The 18040-nt window shown below is 37.8% G+C and overlaps 1 protein-coding gene across 4 annotated transcripts in view; it reads right to left on the bottom strand.

Annotated features, from left to right (window-relative positions):
* The window catches only part of TMEM163 (transmembrane protein 163), a 108118-nt gene that overhangs the window by 50858 nt on the left and 39220 nt on the right, over positions 1–18040 (bottom strand). For 3 of the 4 annotated variants that reach the window (XM_083583097.1, XM_083583098.1, XM_083583096.1), the window contains one exon: positions 15532–15651. In XM_083583097.1, the coding sequence (XP_083439223.1) occupies positions 15532–15651 (120 nt within the window). Of the gene's footprint in view, positions 1–15531; positions 15652–17778; positions 17922–18040 lie in introns of those variants that run through there. The other variant, XM_083583099.1, reaches the window with a different exon arrangement.

Raw genomic sequence — 18040 nt, 5'->3', positions numbered from 1 at the left:
GCACCTTAATACTAGCTGCATATCAGTATGCTCAACCTACAAGTAACAAAAAGATTGCTGTATTGACACACACCCAAACACTTATCAAAACCATAGATTGGTTCCTGAAAAAATGCACTTTTGAGGGGGAAAGAAATGGATATTTTCCATTACAAAGGCTTTGAGGGGGAAATGATCACAACGTTATAATGCTGTTACACACTACAAGGAAGCATAGAGAAGTCAACCATCTTTTTGGTGACTCCTGCCATTTCTCTTTAGGATGTGACCTAAAAAGCTTGGAATCCTCAGGAACCAACACAAAGTCCATGCCTGGTCTTAACTATCCAGCGATTGCTGTCACTGAATAATTATCTATCAGCCCATGAAACCATGTTAAGCTCATTATATGAGCAGGAATTTAATCTGATATGGGATTCAGAAGCACCAAGTACTAATTACAAAATGGGGGGAAAGTGCTAATCATTTCTCTTCCTGACAATTAGATGAATTAGACTCCAGTATTACAGACAATTAGGCTGTGATAGGGAACCTATAACTCGCCCTTTCCTATCAGTTTGAGAATCCTAATTTATGATGGAATCTTTAAAAACAAATTAAAGAAAAATTAAGTCTGAGCTGAACTTTTAACACCAGTATAAATCTTTGTAAACAATACCTTAACAATACCTTCATAATAAAGTGCCTTGAATTATGATAAGCTAGAAAGCTGATTAATCTGCTTTACTTCTGATTTTGAAAACAAAAGCCAATTCTGACCATTCAGTACAAAATGAACAAAATTATATCTGTCCTGTCATATTTATTTATATTGCATGAGAGGTTTGGAGGGCAGCAACACAAAAGCGTGCCTTTTCTGTGGTGGTTCCCCCTGTGGAATGCTCTCCCTAGATGATGACGCTAGGCGAGCCTATTACATGTCTTTATGTGCCTGGCAAAACCATTCCTCTTTACCCAGACCTCTGCACATTAAATAATCTGTGGCCTGTTAAGGCCATGGGGGGAGGACGGCTATTGTGATTATTTTATCCTTATGCTGTCTATTCTTAGGGTTTTTATTATGTTTTTATTGTTGCGATCTGTAAAATACGTTCTTAATGTTGTACACCAACCTGGGATCTTTTGATAAAGGGTGGTATATAAATCAAAATAAATAAATGAAAACAATGTATCTCAGTATTTTTTTTTAATAGAAGGAAACAGCATCATGTACCTGGCTGTAAGCTGCCCAGAGTGACTACGGAAACCCAGCCAGATGGGCAGGGTATAAATAATAAAATTATTATCATTAGTAGTAGTAGTAGTGGTATTTACAATATAAACTATGGAAGAGAATAGGAAATGTATAGCGCTCCTATATGGAGGGCTATTTCTTTTTATTCTTATGAGGATGGTTGATTTAAGGTTGTTATGTCCTTCGAACTGCATGAAGTGGTGAAGAAAACATCACAGTTCTTTCTATACTTTATTATTATTACGGTATTTTTTGCACATGTATGAATTCCTAATCTAGCAGCAAGATGTTGACAGAACAAAGATCATAACCTAACATAGGGCACAGTATTGATTTCTCAAGAGACCAGTATATGATTGGCAGGCATGAACTATGAATAATTCAAGTCTTTCAGTCCGGGGGAAAAACTCTGCTGTCTAACAGTTTATTTGTAAATACTAACATTTCCTAAAACAGATTACTCGTATCAGTTAGGATTATGCTAATAGTCAATACAAGAAAAATGACTTGCATATATACACAAGTTAAGCAAATTATGAGAATTTGGGCAGTTAGTCTGGGTCAAGACTCTGTCATGTCACTGGTGGTTTTGTGCAAGTCTCTTCAAACAAGATGCTCTTCAGGAAATCAGGGTCAGATTTGGGGTTGGGAGATCAAAAACCATATAAAATCCCAGCAGCTTGCATTATAAATATCATTATAGTAAGATTTCATCATATGAAATGCATTTATCTCCAGGGTAAATTTGTTACAGTGATGATAATGAGTTGCACTACTTTGCCTTGTGATGTGTTTCTCCAGAAATTGTTTACTTTTTCCAGATTCACGTTTTCAGAAGAGATTAGAACTGCCTAATGTGTGATTATTTCTGCATCTTCTCCCTAGGCCCAGGCAGTGAGCTAAGGAGTATATTTTAGTATAGAATTGGACCAGTTTAGAGATTTGCTAGCAAATTTCTCAGTGTCTTTTTCAGGCTGCTGCAATTGCACAATCATAGTGGCTGCAGATGAAAAGCCTCCTTGTAGACACCAGTATTCAAAAAGCAATTTGATCCATGTCTGGTGGAAGCCCCCACCAGGGTCCTGAAGAATTAGCATGGGGGTTGCAGCAAATGTGAACTATCCCACTGAAAAATCCATGTCTGTCTGCTGCTTTTTTATATATACTTTAAGCCCACATACAGGGCATCTGAACATTAAGGCCTTTTTTAAAAAGGATGGAAAGAAAGAAAGAAAGAAAGAAAGAAAGAAAGAAAGAAAGAAAGACCTGTGCCTCATGTGACAGATGAAATGCCAGTTTTGTTTTATAGATTATTCTACATTGTGAAACCATTGCTCTCCTGATGTGTGTTGGTGTGGATTCCTAAAAATGACACCTATGGTGCAAAGACAGCGACAGAAAAACAACCTGGAATACACAAACAAATGAAATAAAGGATCTGAAGAAAATGGGTAGGTATCACAGGATACAGAAAATAGGATATCCGTATCATTTCCCCCCATGAAGGAAGTGTACCAATTATCTTCAGGAAGTACTACAGGCATCATTTTCACTCCCATTTTGTCTGAGACACTTTAGCCAAAAGCAAAGGGCTTGGAGGGAAAGGTTTTGGAATGTAAAAAAAAAAAGGGGGGGGGAGACCTTGGTCACATGCTTGCCAATGAATGCCAAATGAGTAACACAATGTCTACTTTATATAATATCATGTTCCAAATAAGATTTGAGTTATGCATTACCCAAAAGCATTTGTATGATGGATTATGTTTCACAGCTAGCTTTTCTAGTGAATGATATTGCATTAACGACACATGATATATTCTTGAGCTATTCAAAAATTATGAAATTTGATCAGTCCTGTCTTGTCTTGATGTAAAAAAAGCCACAAGGTTAGCTCTTAACGAAAGAAATGGCTACAAGAATCTAATATAGGTTGACATGTGCTCTACAGATTATGTAATCCTACAGCCTTACACAGTGGTAAATGAAAGATGTGTAGGTTGCCATCTACTAAGGGCAAATCTGTCGTGGACTGGTTGGACACAGAGGAGTGGTGGGAGAAACCAGCTGGGGAACCATCAAGGGAAGAATGCTCAGAGTCCAGGGAGTGGTAGTGAGACAATGGTGAATGGTTACAGGGAGAAGTCTGGGGAAAGAAGCTGTCAGAAGCTGAAGGGGCATTAAGGCTCAATGAGTTGGGAGTGTATGCGGCAGAGAAGTCAAGCATCAGAGGCAGAAGCTGAAGCAGACATGTGGGAGAAGGGAGGTCAAGAGGTAGAGATTAGTAAGGTATTGAAGACTCCTGGGTGTCTCCCCTCCCTGCTCCCCAAACAAGTAGAGGGATGAAATGGGCAAAGCAAAGATAGGCTGCATGCGGCGCTCTCTCCAATTGTTCAGAAGAAGCCCTGGAGAGGAGGACACATAGATGGCTGTGGGGAGGCAGATACCTTTACTTTCAGCAACTGATTTCATGGAGCAGGACCTACATGGCATGAGCTGCTGTGCTCACTGAGCATGAAACCCAGCTAAGTCTGTAAAGATTGTGTTTTTCTAATAACTCCAGCTCTGAACTTGATTTACTGACCAGCTGACTCTGTGACAATATCTAAGTCAGGCATAGGCAAACTCGCCCTCCAGATGTTTTGGAACTACAACTCCCATCATCCCTAGCTAACAGGACCAGTGGTCAGGGATGATGGGAATTGTAGTCTCAAAACATCTGGAGGGCCGAGTTTGCCTATGCCTGATGTAAGGCTTCCACACTATACTAGCACACACACACAAATCTATCATTTTGATCTCAGAGGAAAATTCTTTGTCAGAAACCATTGTTGAACAAATTCATTACTTAGTATTTCCAATCTATTAGCTCAATTTAGAGCTGGAAATAGGTAAGTTTGTTTTGCATTGCTACAACGTTCTATTGCTACAAAGCAATGTGATTTTCTTGGGTTGGAGAAAAATCTGACAGCACAAGACTGAAAATATACTATAAACATAAAATGATATAGAAAACTTCAAATGCTACTGTGGCAGCTCCTTTTTCCTCATACAATGGTTTTTTGCACAACTGCTGTTTAATTATCATATAAAACAGTTTACCTTCTCATGGGAATGTAAGTGTTATGCATAAACTCTTGCTGCTGCATCAATATCATCCAAAGCAACTTGCAGCTCCAGCAGCAATCAAATGCTACCCATGAAAATCTATACATTTATGCAATGTTATGCTATGTTAACGTCATTTGTTGTTTTCACAGGTATAAATATAACTTCAGTGTGACCTTGTCAGTTTCCCAGTGAGAATGATCAACTGCTAATCTGTGAAGCTCATACCAACCCTTTCACAAGTGCACATTAAAAATATAAAAGCTATGATCTAGGTTATTTTCAAAAGGAGTTAACAGATGACTGGTATTAAGATTAAATAGTTACCTGAATTATTGCTCAAGTTCCTGTAGTCTAATCCTACGGGCACAGAATAAGCCACTCCTTTATCACTTTTTGGCCCCAAAAGAATGCAAACCTGGCTACAGGCCTAATTAAAGGCTTAATTGTACAGCCATCAGAGGCCTTAAATTCAGAAACTAGTAGCCCTTTAAAAAAAACCCCTCAGTAATCAAATGCTCAAGAGGATTGAATGTGTGTGTGCCTGAGTGTGCTAGAGAAGCAGTCAAGAGACATTTCCTGGGAAACCATTGAATAGAGGGTAGCAGGTGAGGATTTGTAGTTCTCCTACCCCACACTTACCAATAAAAGAGATGGATAAAGAAACACTCTGAGTTTCTATTCAATTATCATGACTCACAGCTTTTAATAGAATTATCCTCCATTAATATACCGAATCCTTTCTCCCCTTTCATTCCTTCAAAGCTAGTAATTACCATCATATCTTGTGATTTCATACGTTAATTATTAACTCTTAAGTGGTATATGCTATGTAAATTTGTGATCAACACTAATCTGACTTCACTGGATGTCCCCAAGTTTTAGTACAAATGAAGAAATTGCTTGTCTACTCTCCCACAATACAGTAGTAAGTTTTCTATATTTAAGCTGCAACACTATATACACTTACAGCTGCCTGAGATTAAGTCCCCTCAAACTCAGTGAGACTGTGAAGCTTTAAAACTTTTAAACATTTATTTAAAACTGCAATCCTACGTGCACTCATAAAGAGGTGCCAATTAGGTTATAGTTGGGCTTATACCCAAATAAGTGGATACAGGATTTTAACCAAACTCTTGACAATTTTAGTTTCCATACCCTTTTTCAGATTGTATTTTTGTCTAATATATTATGACCAAAATAATACACAGCAGCATTATACAAATATGTGGCGCGGTTGAACATACAAAAGCATTTTGCGTTTTTCACTCCCAAGAGAAGCTGCATGTGCAGGAAAACCCCCCTGATATGAACAAAAATAATCTGACATTCAATTCAAGAAATGAAAATCCTTCCTTCCCTCCTTCCTTCCACCAGGGCTGGCATGAATCATTTTGCTACAGGAGGAGATGGCATTCTCCCACTTCCATCTGGACTGGAACTAAGTTTCAGCTGCAAAACCGGCAATGTGATAATGTCCACACTGTTCCACAGAATAGTAGGCTAGCTCAAGGGACTTAAAGTCATTTAACCCTGCCTAATGATACAGCTACCCCTCCATTCCTGCATTGTGGGGGGAAATCACAGCACTATACAGCAATACCTTAATACCCGGAAATAGTGAGCAAGTCTTTTGAGTTCTCCAGATCTCTTTTCAAGATGGATGTTAAGCAACAACAACAAGGAGGGGAGGACGAGTGAAAAAGCTGGTTGTGTTGGAACCCAGAAGTCTGTAGACTGTAACCGTCTTGAGATGCTGCCTAAAAACAACTAGTGTTGAAATATACTGATGAATTTTAATCCGATCCACATTTTAATGTTTTATCTTCCTTTTTAAAACATACCTTTCTAAAAAGATCCACAATACAGCTAGTGGCAGTGTTTGAAAAATACTAACATCTTATTTCCAGTTACTGACACATGCCTCCTGCAGGCACAGATTTAAATTACTATAAAGTATTCCAGATTTTACCGAAATCCAGCTATGCTGATTATCATACACTTGTATCAAGGCATAGACAAATTATTATTGTTTCCAGCTGGAGTAAAACTTGTAGATTACACAGCTATGGTTGTACATCTTCCTCAGCATCAAACCATACAGGTCAAAAACTAAGCTTCTGGCGTAGGATTCACTATGCCCATGACAACCTGTTCATAAAGCACAGATGGCAATATCATACCCTAAATTATATTTCCTGCAAAAGGTACCACTTGGATGACAGTTAAACAGATTAATTACAAGGAAAGGTCAGGTGTTTATGCACCTTGTGCTACATAATTATTTCTACATGCATAAAATATTTTACCAAGAGGACAAAAGATCTGAATGATGTAGTTGTGTTGATACATAGCTGGTACAACTTGTTTTCCTTGGAAAACAAAGTACAATAAGTTTTGGTGTGCATTTTTAAAAGAAGCCAGGGCATTTTTAACTGCCATTCCTACATCACTGAACCAAGGTATGTCCGCTACAACTACTTTGTGTTACTAAGTGCTCTGGAAGTCATTCAGTGGTTTATTATAACAATTATCATTTATATATCCCTTTTCACTGCTCTATGAGTTTCACACACTCAATAATCCTCAAAACCACTTTTTAAAGACAGGCTGATATTACTGCCTATATCAAAGCTGAAGGACTGGCAGATGAACATTTATACGGTCCTTTACAACTTCCTTTGGTAGTTTATATAACGAAAAAGCTTAGGAAAACAAAAAGGAAATCCAGGAGGACAGCAAAATCAGGGCTAGATGAGCCTCTCTGGGGAGAGCATTTCACAACTGGTGCACCATCACTGAGAAGGCTCTGCACTTAGAAGCTACCTCAATTCCAATGATAAGGATGCCCAGAGAAGGCCACCTTCATTTTTAATGCTAGTGGGATCAAATGCATCTCAGCAGTTCCAAAGGATAAGTGACCATGGAACAGATGAGAAAATAAGAGAAGAGCTCTATAAAGGCTGTGAACCTTTGAAGCACACTCAAAGCACATTATTTCAAAAACATTTGACCACCTCACCCTGAATTACATTTCCCAGCAACTGTTAAACTACCATGCCCAGAATATATACAACATCTCATTTCACATTAGATATTAGGCCTCCTACCGTGTAATCAACCTGCTTATGCAATTTATTCATTCTGTCCATAACAGTACGCTATAGAGTTGTTTTCTATATTTCATAGCAGATTGTTATCCTACCATAAAACTGCGCTACTGAATTTTTTTTAGTCTTTTTTCACTAAAAATACATTCATTAGTCGTGCTCTATTACATTTTGAAATATCAAGACTTGTTAATTAAAATGATAAGTTTGTGTTGCATACCTAACACCCCACACATCAAACCCATAGAACAGGCTCCTTTGGGTATTATTAGTTCCACACAGCTGGAAATGATAGTCTGATAAATGTTGGCTGCCACAGTAAATCACATAACAGTAAGGTTTGTCGTGTCAGGAAGCAAGCATTAATTAGTAAGGGCTGATTTAACTCAAAGGATTAACATCCTCAATCATACAGTGAGCCTTTCTTCCACACCACCTCTCAGCCACTCCTTGCGATCTGATAAAGAGTTTGAGGTCAACTTAAAACATTCAGTTCATAATATCTTGCTGATATTGGGTGGAGATTTTTGCTATGGTAACAAACATCCTGCTACTCAGTCAATGAGAGTTTTTGTCGATTGTTCCAAAGAATTGGGAACTGGTCTTTTAAGGCCTAGTAAAACAATATTGCTCTAAAATCATGTTGCATTTAGCTCTGAAGAGATCTTTACCCTCATTAATAATGTTACATTTTGAAGCATTTCAAATACCACGATTCACAAAACCATGAGGTGGAATCCAACTGTGCCCTTCTAATAGCAAAATGGTTATTAATCCAACAGACACCTCAGCTAGCAAAAGAGGGTACATGATTTTTAACCAATTCCACCTCTCTCCTGTTGGAAGTAAAGCTGCATCTGAAATGGGGGTGGGGGGTGGGGTGAAGGTTTTCATTCTTTTTTCGCCCTCCTCCTTCAGTTAGTGTTAGAGACTTCCCTTCTGTTAAGGACTGCATGATCGCAACATGTAACCTTGTACTCAGAATGGCTTTGATTATTACTAGGAATAATAAATCTTAAACATCTTTCTTCTTTCAACCAGCAGTCTTACTAGACTATTTATTGCTGTACTCTGCTGTGACATACATGCCCAACTCCAATATCTCTTGCAGCCTTTTTACATTTTCCAAAAATATATTCAAGAGTTCAGGAACATTCAAGAACAGCAATGAAGGGTAGGTAGTACAGAGAGCTGAGGAGGGGTAAATCTGGGAACAAGCAATGCCATCAGTACTGCTGGCATGGTCCTTAGAGCAATGAATTGTGGGCAAAATCACTCAGAGAGCTGCTACCACTTTGCCACAACAACGGCAAAATACAGTTTAAAAGTGAAGGGCATTTTACACTAATTTGCCACCTCCATTTCTGGTTGCAACAGTGCTCTTGCAGTAGGTGGGTGAGCAGGAGAGGGAGGGAGAGCAGCAAGAGTGGGTGGGTGAGTGAAGAGAAAGGAGAAGCAGGTCTGTTGAACAGCCATTGAGTTGTAATTGGTTGGTGATTGGACATGCAGGGAGATAGCAGAGACATAATCTGTCATCTCACCCAATCTGCTGTCTCAGCCATATGGTTTAATGCAGATCGTTACTGGGCCCAGCCTTATTGATAGGTCACTCTACGTAACTAGTACCCAGTAATTAGGGAAAGATTCTACCAGGCTGCAACTCAAACACTGCATGGGGGAAACATTTGGAAGCTAAATTGTAGATCATGTTTAGGGTAATTGATGGTTGTGGTATTCTGCTTTTCCAATGGAAAAGAAGTATTTATTGCGACCGACATATATCTAAGTGTGCAAAATTCATACTCCTATAAATATTCTTAAAATCGCTGATTATGATGCACAGGTGTCAATCCCACTGAGATTAGTTTTTGGGTATTACTGTCATTTATTATGAAATTATAAGACTGCTCCATCTGGTCTTTAATGAAACACCTGGAGCTACACGTAGAAAGCTCCTCTCTCCATACTCAGCTGGCTGCTACTTTAACCTGGTACTGAGAAGCATGTAAATTACAGTGTGAGTCATATTTGAACTTAATTACAAATTGCATACATACACCATGAGCTACACTAAACCCACTAAAAGCTACACTCTGGTTTATGGTAAACCAAAATATGATGTTTATTAAACTGTTCTCTACATGTGCAGAAAGATTAGAACAGGTAAGTAGAATTCATTCTAAGATTCGCCAGCCAAGTTTTTCTGATGAAAAGTGAATGATCAATGGTATATGGTTATTTCCATGCAAGTATTTGTTGACTTTGAAATCCTTTTGAGATCTTGTACTTAACACCAGAACTACATTGTAGTTAGAATATCTATGTGTGAATTGGAGTATCATGCTAGAAAATCTAATCAGCACAGGTATCATAGGAGCCAACACTCTGGTTCCCCCAAAATATATTTGAGCAGGCCAGGCCATTTTGGAAAATTGTTTCTTTGTTCCATTTTGGAAAGTTGTTTCTTTGCTAACTATGCATTTGGACACCTCTTAAGATATTGTGACCAGATTCTGCATCATAGTTCCCGAGATCAAGGTGCAGGTCTTCATCTATGTTTTGATACAGGTGGACACCAATTTGAATCAAGATGACAGAATAAACTTTTCAAACTGCAGTGTTTTCATTTATTGGAATCCCTGGGCAATTCCAGGTACAATGCTGCTAGTTATTAATGAAAAACCTATTCCATTTAAATATATTTCATATTTTTAAAATAAGATCTTAAAAAGTGAATGTTCTGTAATTTCTGCAAGTATTTGGCATAATTCACATATTTTTGTCCTTAATTTGAAATCCACTGCAAAAATTGAATAGCCATGACATATATCCTTAACTATAATCCTAATTTTGAATTAGCATAAACATGAACTATCACCAGCTACCAGAACTTCAGAAGGGCTGAACTTGCAGATGACATAAAAACAGAAAGACTCAAAAGTCAAAGGGCACATCTCTTCTACCTTCTTGAAAGCTAGTGTGGTGTAGTGGTTAAGAGCGGTAGACTTGTAATCTGGTGAACCGGGTTCGATTCCCCGCTCCTCCACATGCAGCTGCTGGGTGACCTTGGGCTAGTCACACTTCTCTGAAGTCTCTCAGCCCCACTCACCTCACAGAGTGTTTGTTGTGGGGGAGGAAGGGAAAGGAGAATGTTAGCCGCTTTGAGACTCCTTCGGGTAGTGATAAAAGCGGGATATCAAATCCAAACTCTTCTTCTTCTTCTCCAGGACTTCACAAAGTGAAATGCATATTACAGCCAGACATCCTCCCCCAATCATTCCAACCCACTTTTCCTCAGAAATTCAACAAGGATGGAATTACATGTTTGCACTGGAACTTGCTGCTCTTTAGCCTTCAACATTAGTGCTTCCTCAGGCAAGGAGAGCACTCTCAGTGCCTCAGACCTACCGCCTGCAGTAACCACCTGTTTCATAGTTCTGAGCACTACCCTGGCTCAGGTGTAAATATTGCAATATGTTTAACATGGAGGAGGGAGAATCAAGAAAGTGTAAACAAGCATTAGCTTTCCCTGGTTGTATATTTTTAGGATAATATCTATGTTACATGTGAACCTCCAGATTCTTGGATTCTGTTAACAAACCTCTTGAATGTTGAGCTCCAGAAGCACATTCAGGGTGTCAGAATTTTAAGATGACTTAAGGAATGCTATTGTCTTAGAAATTCCTATTATGACTAATTTGAGGACCAAAAAGAAATGTACCAAATGTACCGAAAAGAAACACACAAAACATGTTCTCAGTGCACCCCAAACTGTATATTCTCTTCTGATCATGAATGATAGGCACTCATTCAATGCATGCAGCTGCCATAATCTGTAGACCCATAAATCTACAACAGTATTATTTCTGCTGACAACAGCAAAGGAAGCTCCATGGAGGGGGCAAATCTTCATAGCAACAATGGGGAACAGTGCTTGTTAGTCTATCTTGGTGCACTACAGCGGTTTCTAAAGGAGTTTCGACATTAAATTAGTCCTCTAGTAACTATTCAGGCAGCTAAGAATATATCACCTAAATCTGATTCTTGACATTTGCACTGTCACCAGACATCTCCGCCTCCATAGTTCAGAGAATGACATGCCCTTAACTAGATTAACCAACAGGTTTTCAAGTTGAACAAGGAAATAATCCTGCTTTTTGGATTCTACTTGGCTCCAATCATTCCTCATTATCCTTGGTTTGTCCAGAATATCTAATGATTTTTTCTTCATTGCAAACTGGCAATGCTAAACAGGAAAATGGTTCTAACCAGACCTGAAATAAAGATTGGAGAATCTACTACAAATACATTTAAGACTGTATTTTTCTGCTTTCTCATTAAACTATAATGAGAAAAAAAATCATTCCAGAGTCTTTTTTTAATAACTTCATCAATATATCTGAATATCTCATGCACCCTACTCTTGTGTTAAAGCAAAAGTTTGCTTAAGAGCAGAAGGGAAATTATGAAGACTGAGGGCTCTTCCAGACTTGTTCTTGTCCCATGCATAGAAAGCATGTATCCAAGCATTTTTCCACTTGCCCCAGTGCTTTCCCCCAGAAAACCTCCTCTTTAGTGATAAATTGGCACAAGCATCAACCCAGAGAAAACTCGATTGACACTTGTTCCAATTCAGTGGTAAAGATTGGGTTTCTTCTGAGGAAAGCAGCGGGGCAAGGGCAAATGTGGATGAGCCCTGAATAATAGCATGTAAAAATAAACTGAGGTCTCAGAATATATCTTAAAAGAAATGAAAATGCAGGAACACAGAAAGAAAGCAGTAACAGTCTGACAGCTACAGAAAGTGTTTGGCTAGCTGGTCTGCATTCTCAAGAGAAGGGGGTAGAAATCACTGGACTTCAATGCTAACACTTTGCCATTGTGAATAAGCAGAACAGGAAGAAGCTAGGAAACAGAGTGCCATAAATAGCAGGTGTTTGGAAATGATTCTCAGAGTCAATCTAGCTATCCCAAATGACAAGCAGAAGTCAATCATATAACACAGGAAGCAATCACCAAGCTGTCTGGCAAGCATCTCAGCTTGAAAGATTGGCCAAACATGGGAACAGCTGACAAATGAAAGGAAATATGAAATATGAAGAAAATGCAGCGTTATAGTAATGAACCATCAAACAACTGAATCATGCATAAAATTAAATCACTCCAACTTTATCCAGGCTATACTTGATATATTGAATTACACTGTAACACATTTTTTTATTAGCTAATTACATATCAGCCGACATATACTTGTTTACGTTGAAGATATGTATTGTGTCTGTATTGAATCTTTTGTAAACCTAAGGTATGGAAACTTTGTTGAAAGTTACATTAAGACAAACTGAAAATCAATCAAGCAGTCTTAGAGAAATGCTTATATTGATTAGAAAGGTATCTAGACAACACAGCATTTAGCAAACGTATAAAATTTGAATATTCTGTTCACTTTATACTATTACATTGCATTCTGCTGCAGTCAGATAAGTAAAACAAGTATTTAACAGGCAGAATATAGATCTGAGGGTCAAAAGATTAGACGATGTGTGATTGAATCCCCAGCTTGTTGCTATTATTATTTTAATAAGTATAATCGGGGAGGGGGGAGATGTAATCTGATCAAGACTGCAACACTTGAAAGGAGTGAGCAACATCCCCCCCCCCAATTTTGTCTCCTTACCTGTCATGGATCCCAGCAAAGACCTACATGCCTTATTAGTGGGAAAACATGTGTCTGTATATTCTCTTTAATGGGGAATACAGCAGCTTTGGAGATAAATTAGATCACAAACATGGTACCAGTGCCCATTGCCAAAGCCCCACTGCAACAACCCTGATCAAATTTGGAAACCCTTGCAACTACTCCAAAAAGAAATAAAAGCAAGCAGGCTTTCCTGTCACAGATGTCCAACTTACGTATTATCTAGCTTGGGCCTTTGATTCTATACCAATTAAAGCAGCACTGAACATGTTCCTTTCTCGTAGTATAAATGCTATGTACCTAATAAATCTATTTTACTATACTAAAATGCCTATGGGTTTAAAACCTATATGATACTCAGGTTGCAATCCTATGTGAATTTTCTTTTGACCAAGTCCCATTGGAGTTCACTTCTGAGTAGACATGCATAAAACAGAAATGCTAGATGCTATGTTGTGTTCATGCTACTTGCAAGTTGATATATCTTGGGTTCCAGTATTAAAAAACACAGGTGTCTCTAAAGGGCACTTTAATTTTTTCTAGGCAATTACTATTATTACTAGGATGTTTTTTAAATATTAAGGGAGGTGGCTGTAGATGCAAGGATATGACATCAATTAAAAAACTGTTTGGTCTCCCACATGCTACTTCAGTGCTTGATACAATGGGTGGTATTCAGTCAGTTTTTATTCAGAGTAGACCAACTGAATGAATGAACATGACTAAGTTAAGCCCATTAATTAAAGTGGGTCTACTCTAAAACATAGTTGAATACCAGCCAATGTGCCCTTCCATCTTTAATGTAGGTTCCTATGTCCTAACAGGTTTAATAGCAATAACCTGAAAATTAGGAAATTGCTTTAACTTGACTAATCCATGCAGCCCAGCATTGTATACTCTGAATGAAGCCCCACTAATTTAAAGAGGACAAAACAAAGTGTACAAGGCACTCTTTTTCAACAGCATAATATTTCAACCAACTGCACCACTTGCTATAGTTGGCATATTTACAGAATCAAAGTTCCATCAAAAACCTCCAGTATGTGCCCTCCCCTTTCAAAATCATAGAAAAATTCTTAAAAACCACAACTCATTTTGTCTCCCTAAATACTTCCTTGTGCCCTAATTGTATGACAAGGTATCATTAACGTTGTTTGAGGACAATATAATTGTTGCTGTTCTGATTCCAAGGCAGTAAAATCATACCAATGAAACAGGACAATTCTCTTGTCTGTGCTTTATTTCTTTTGTACTAGAGGAAACCCTGCTTTCACGTTTTCCTTTCTTCTTGCTTTTTAAATATTGACGCATGGGGTGTGTGTGTGTGTTTGCCATACAAATTACTCCGAGTAATATATGCTGAGTATTGCAGAGCCCATTTGGCCAGATTCTAATAGCTCCCCTTGGGAGCTGACACTAGCTTTCAGCCGTAGCCCATCACTGCAGATTAGCACAAGAACATGTGCTGCAACGGCATCCAGTTTTGCTTCTCTCACACCAAGAGATGATATTCTGAGAATCCACAAGCAAGTCCTGTGCGTCTCTGAGAACTGGAGTTCTATTTTTATGACGAACAATATTAAATCAAACAAAAGCCAACTAACTTTTCTGTTAAGCTACTGCAAAATCTTGTACTTCACATCACAAGATGTCTCTACAGAGTTAAATAAAGTACATTTTGCATAATTCATAGGTTAGCACAACCTGCTACTAAGTGTGTAACATTTAAACTATGCTGAGCTAGCGTCTTTCAATTTAAATGAAGTAAGCAGCCTTTAATTTCATGTGATTTTTAAAGTAATATTTGCTTTAGATAGATGCTTTCTAGAATATTTACTTAAAGAGCCTAAAGCAGAAAAGCCAGATCCACATGGGCATCATTAAATGTACCCCAAGGAGCATATAATCTTATCAGAATGGTGGAGATTGTACTCCAAACATTAATTATGTATTATTAGCCACAGGAAAATAAATATTACATGTTTTGTGTGTAATTTTTCTGCCTTTGCTCTGTATTTTTTTTAAAATGGCATCCAAGAAAGATACAGGCTTGTTTAAACTTAATTCAATTTAAATTAAATTCACTGTATTTTTTATATTATTGAGAAAAGAGAATACATTTCCATATCTGCAAAGACTAACAGGAAACAAAAATCTGCTCCTTCATCTGACCTTCAACAATTATGTCCTCTTCAGCAAAAAAGAAAAAGAAAAAAAGAATACACACAGCTGTTTTATTAATTTATAAGCACGGGGCAAGCCTTTTCTAAGTCACTTCAGTAGCAGAGCTATATAAAAGCACACAGCAGCATCGTGTACGGCTTTTTAAGCATTCAGGTATCCAAGACAAAGGCTGAAAGATTTGAAATATGTTCAATACTCACTGAAGGCAGCAACTGCCAGAGCCAGTGTGACAATAATGGAAGCCCATGAAACCCACAGTGCCTTCTTTCTGTAGCTTTGAGCTTCATGAGGTTTTAGTCTTGTGCTGCTTTCTAGTAAACCTGGTAAGGGAATCAGAAGAGGAAATCAGTGTGGGCTGTGTTTTATTCCCCTTTTAAAGAAAAAAGGAAATTAGGTCCATTCAGAACCAAACCAGGAATTCCTTGTGTATTTTTCCCGTTTAGGAGAAATCCTGTTCACCTTATTTATATACCATAAATAATGCTAAAGCAGGTGCATGGGTTCAGGTTTGTCTTTGTATTTCACAGGAGGTTAAAAAAAAGAGTACCAATTGCTGCTTGGAGCAACCTGGAGCCAATCATAAAATAACTAGACATCTTTAGATTTTTGCATACACACACTCAATTCCTGATCAAACCTTAAAGAGCATGGGGAGAGATTGCTTAAGGTGCCAGTGAAACAGATGCACAAACCAAGCAGCAGCTTGATAGAAGAGCAAAATAAAGGTGCTGATCTGATGCATCTCTGAAAATCAGAGCAGGTGCAGTAGAGGTTAACATACGCCATTGTTGTGCAGCCATCTCCCCAAGCTTGTTGGGGGTTTTTTTTTGTGTGTTTCAGTTCTAAATACCTTACTTGCACTAGCAAAATTTAGTCAAAATAAAACAAAACAGGTGTGTTCATGTATTAAGCTCCCCTCCCCTTCTTCGTGTTGTTCACTCTGGAAAAAATAGAATAAATATTTCCAGTAGGATTTTGCTAACTCTTGGCAACAAATGAACCAACTATCACAGAATCAGACTTAACAAAACCCCAATGAATTAGTGGGGTCCATACCAAAAGAGCAATAGGAGGATCTATGCCCTGCCAAAATAGAACACATATTTGTGGTGCAAAATTAATAACAACATTATAGTTAAAATAGTTAAAACCAGTTCTTGGTTGCTACTGGATTCTGAAAGATGGTACAAGTCTAAATTGTTTAAACACCACTTGAATTAAAATTTATGCATTTTACATTAAAATATTTGAATCTTACATACTATTAGAATTGTACAAATGTTTTACAATTTACTACGTCCAGGGAAAAATGGAATATGTCACCAGGTAAATTGTTCCCCTTAAAACATATTGCGCTTGTATGTATGAAAAGACTTTGGGGATTGCACACAAGCATCTATCTGCCAAACACATAAAATGAAAATAGTTTCACAGGTAATGCTAGACCTTCGCAACTTATATCACGAGTGCAAATCCCATCCAGAATGTGACTTCAAATCTTCCTGTGGCACATACCTGGGTTAATTTATACACAGACAAGGCTAGAAAGCCTATATTATAATTATAAAGTCATGTTCACATTTGAAGATTACTGCATTTGATATTTTAGTACATGTAATGAAAGATGTGATGTGTTTTATTAAATTGATATTTTTCCCCATTTGTATGTAAAAAATAATTTGTAATTGATACAAAGAAACTCTCCTACTGACAATACATTTATGAAGTTGGTTTTTTACATATGCTGCTTTAATTGGTATTACACAGATTTTTTTTATTTCAGATTAACTAAAATAATTTTAATGCATTTTCTTATTCCAAATACAGTAGTCACACACAAATATTCTCTGAATCCTAACGAAAGTAGAGAGGGGACTCTCACAACTTTGTTTTATACCAGAAACTGAAAAAGACTAAGCTTCCCTAAAGGCTGAAGCGAAAACCTTCATACTTTGTCCATGATCCATCAAAATACACCTAAACACCCTACAGACATAGCATTTCAAAAAGAAAAGAATAAATTCATTGAAATTTTGATTGATTAAAGCAAAAAATAAAAACTATTCCTAACATTTCCTTGGAAAGAATAATAGCTCAGACCTGTGAGTTTGTTATCAATGGAAAGGAAGGGACAAGGAATGAGCTTATGAGTTCTTTGTCTTATTTCCCCCATACATCCATTATCTTTTACTAGGTCCTTTGTTCCTTCTCACCATCATCGTCTTACATCTATAGAAGATGTTTAGTGGGAAGATGATTCCCAGGTGAATCAAGATCCCTCTATTCCTGAGCCCAAACTCTTGAATATAGACCAACTTGGCATATACTGCCCAATCCTTATAAAGTGACTAAGCCACTGCAAAGGCCTTCAAATATCACTATTTCGTTTAGAAGAGCAGCTCCTAATTAAATAAAAATAAAAATGGATGCACAGTGACCCATCATACCCAACAAGATTGTAGCCAGAATGCTGCCTGGGAATAGGATCATCCCTTTTTATAACTCGGAAACTGAAAAAGGACTGTGGACAGTTGCAGAGAACGAAGAGCAAAGAGCAGGCTCCAAGTCAGGCAGGGAGCTGCTTGGTTTCAGATGAAACAGAATGTCATGGGAAGAGTGCAGAGAAAGAAAAACACACAAATCTATTGAATAGGCACGTGCTTGGCAGGTGCCTGTTAGGGAGACAATAGACTGAATGCCCCTTCTTTC

This window comes from Podarcis filfolensis (genome assembly GCF_964270895.1).
Source record: "Podarcis filfolensis genome assembly, chromosome: 1".
Taxonomy (NCBI): Eukaryota; Metazoa; Chordata; class Lepidosauria; order Squamata; family Lacertidae; genus Podarcis; species Podarcis filfolensis.
The sequence above is the reverse complement of the archived record's forward strand: the minus strand, read 5'-3'. Positions and strand labels throughout refer to the sequence as shown.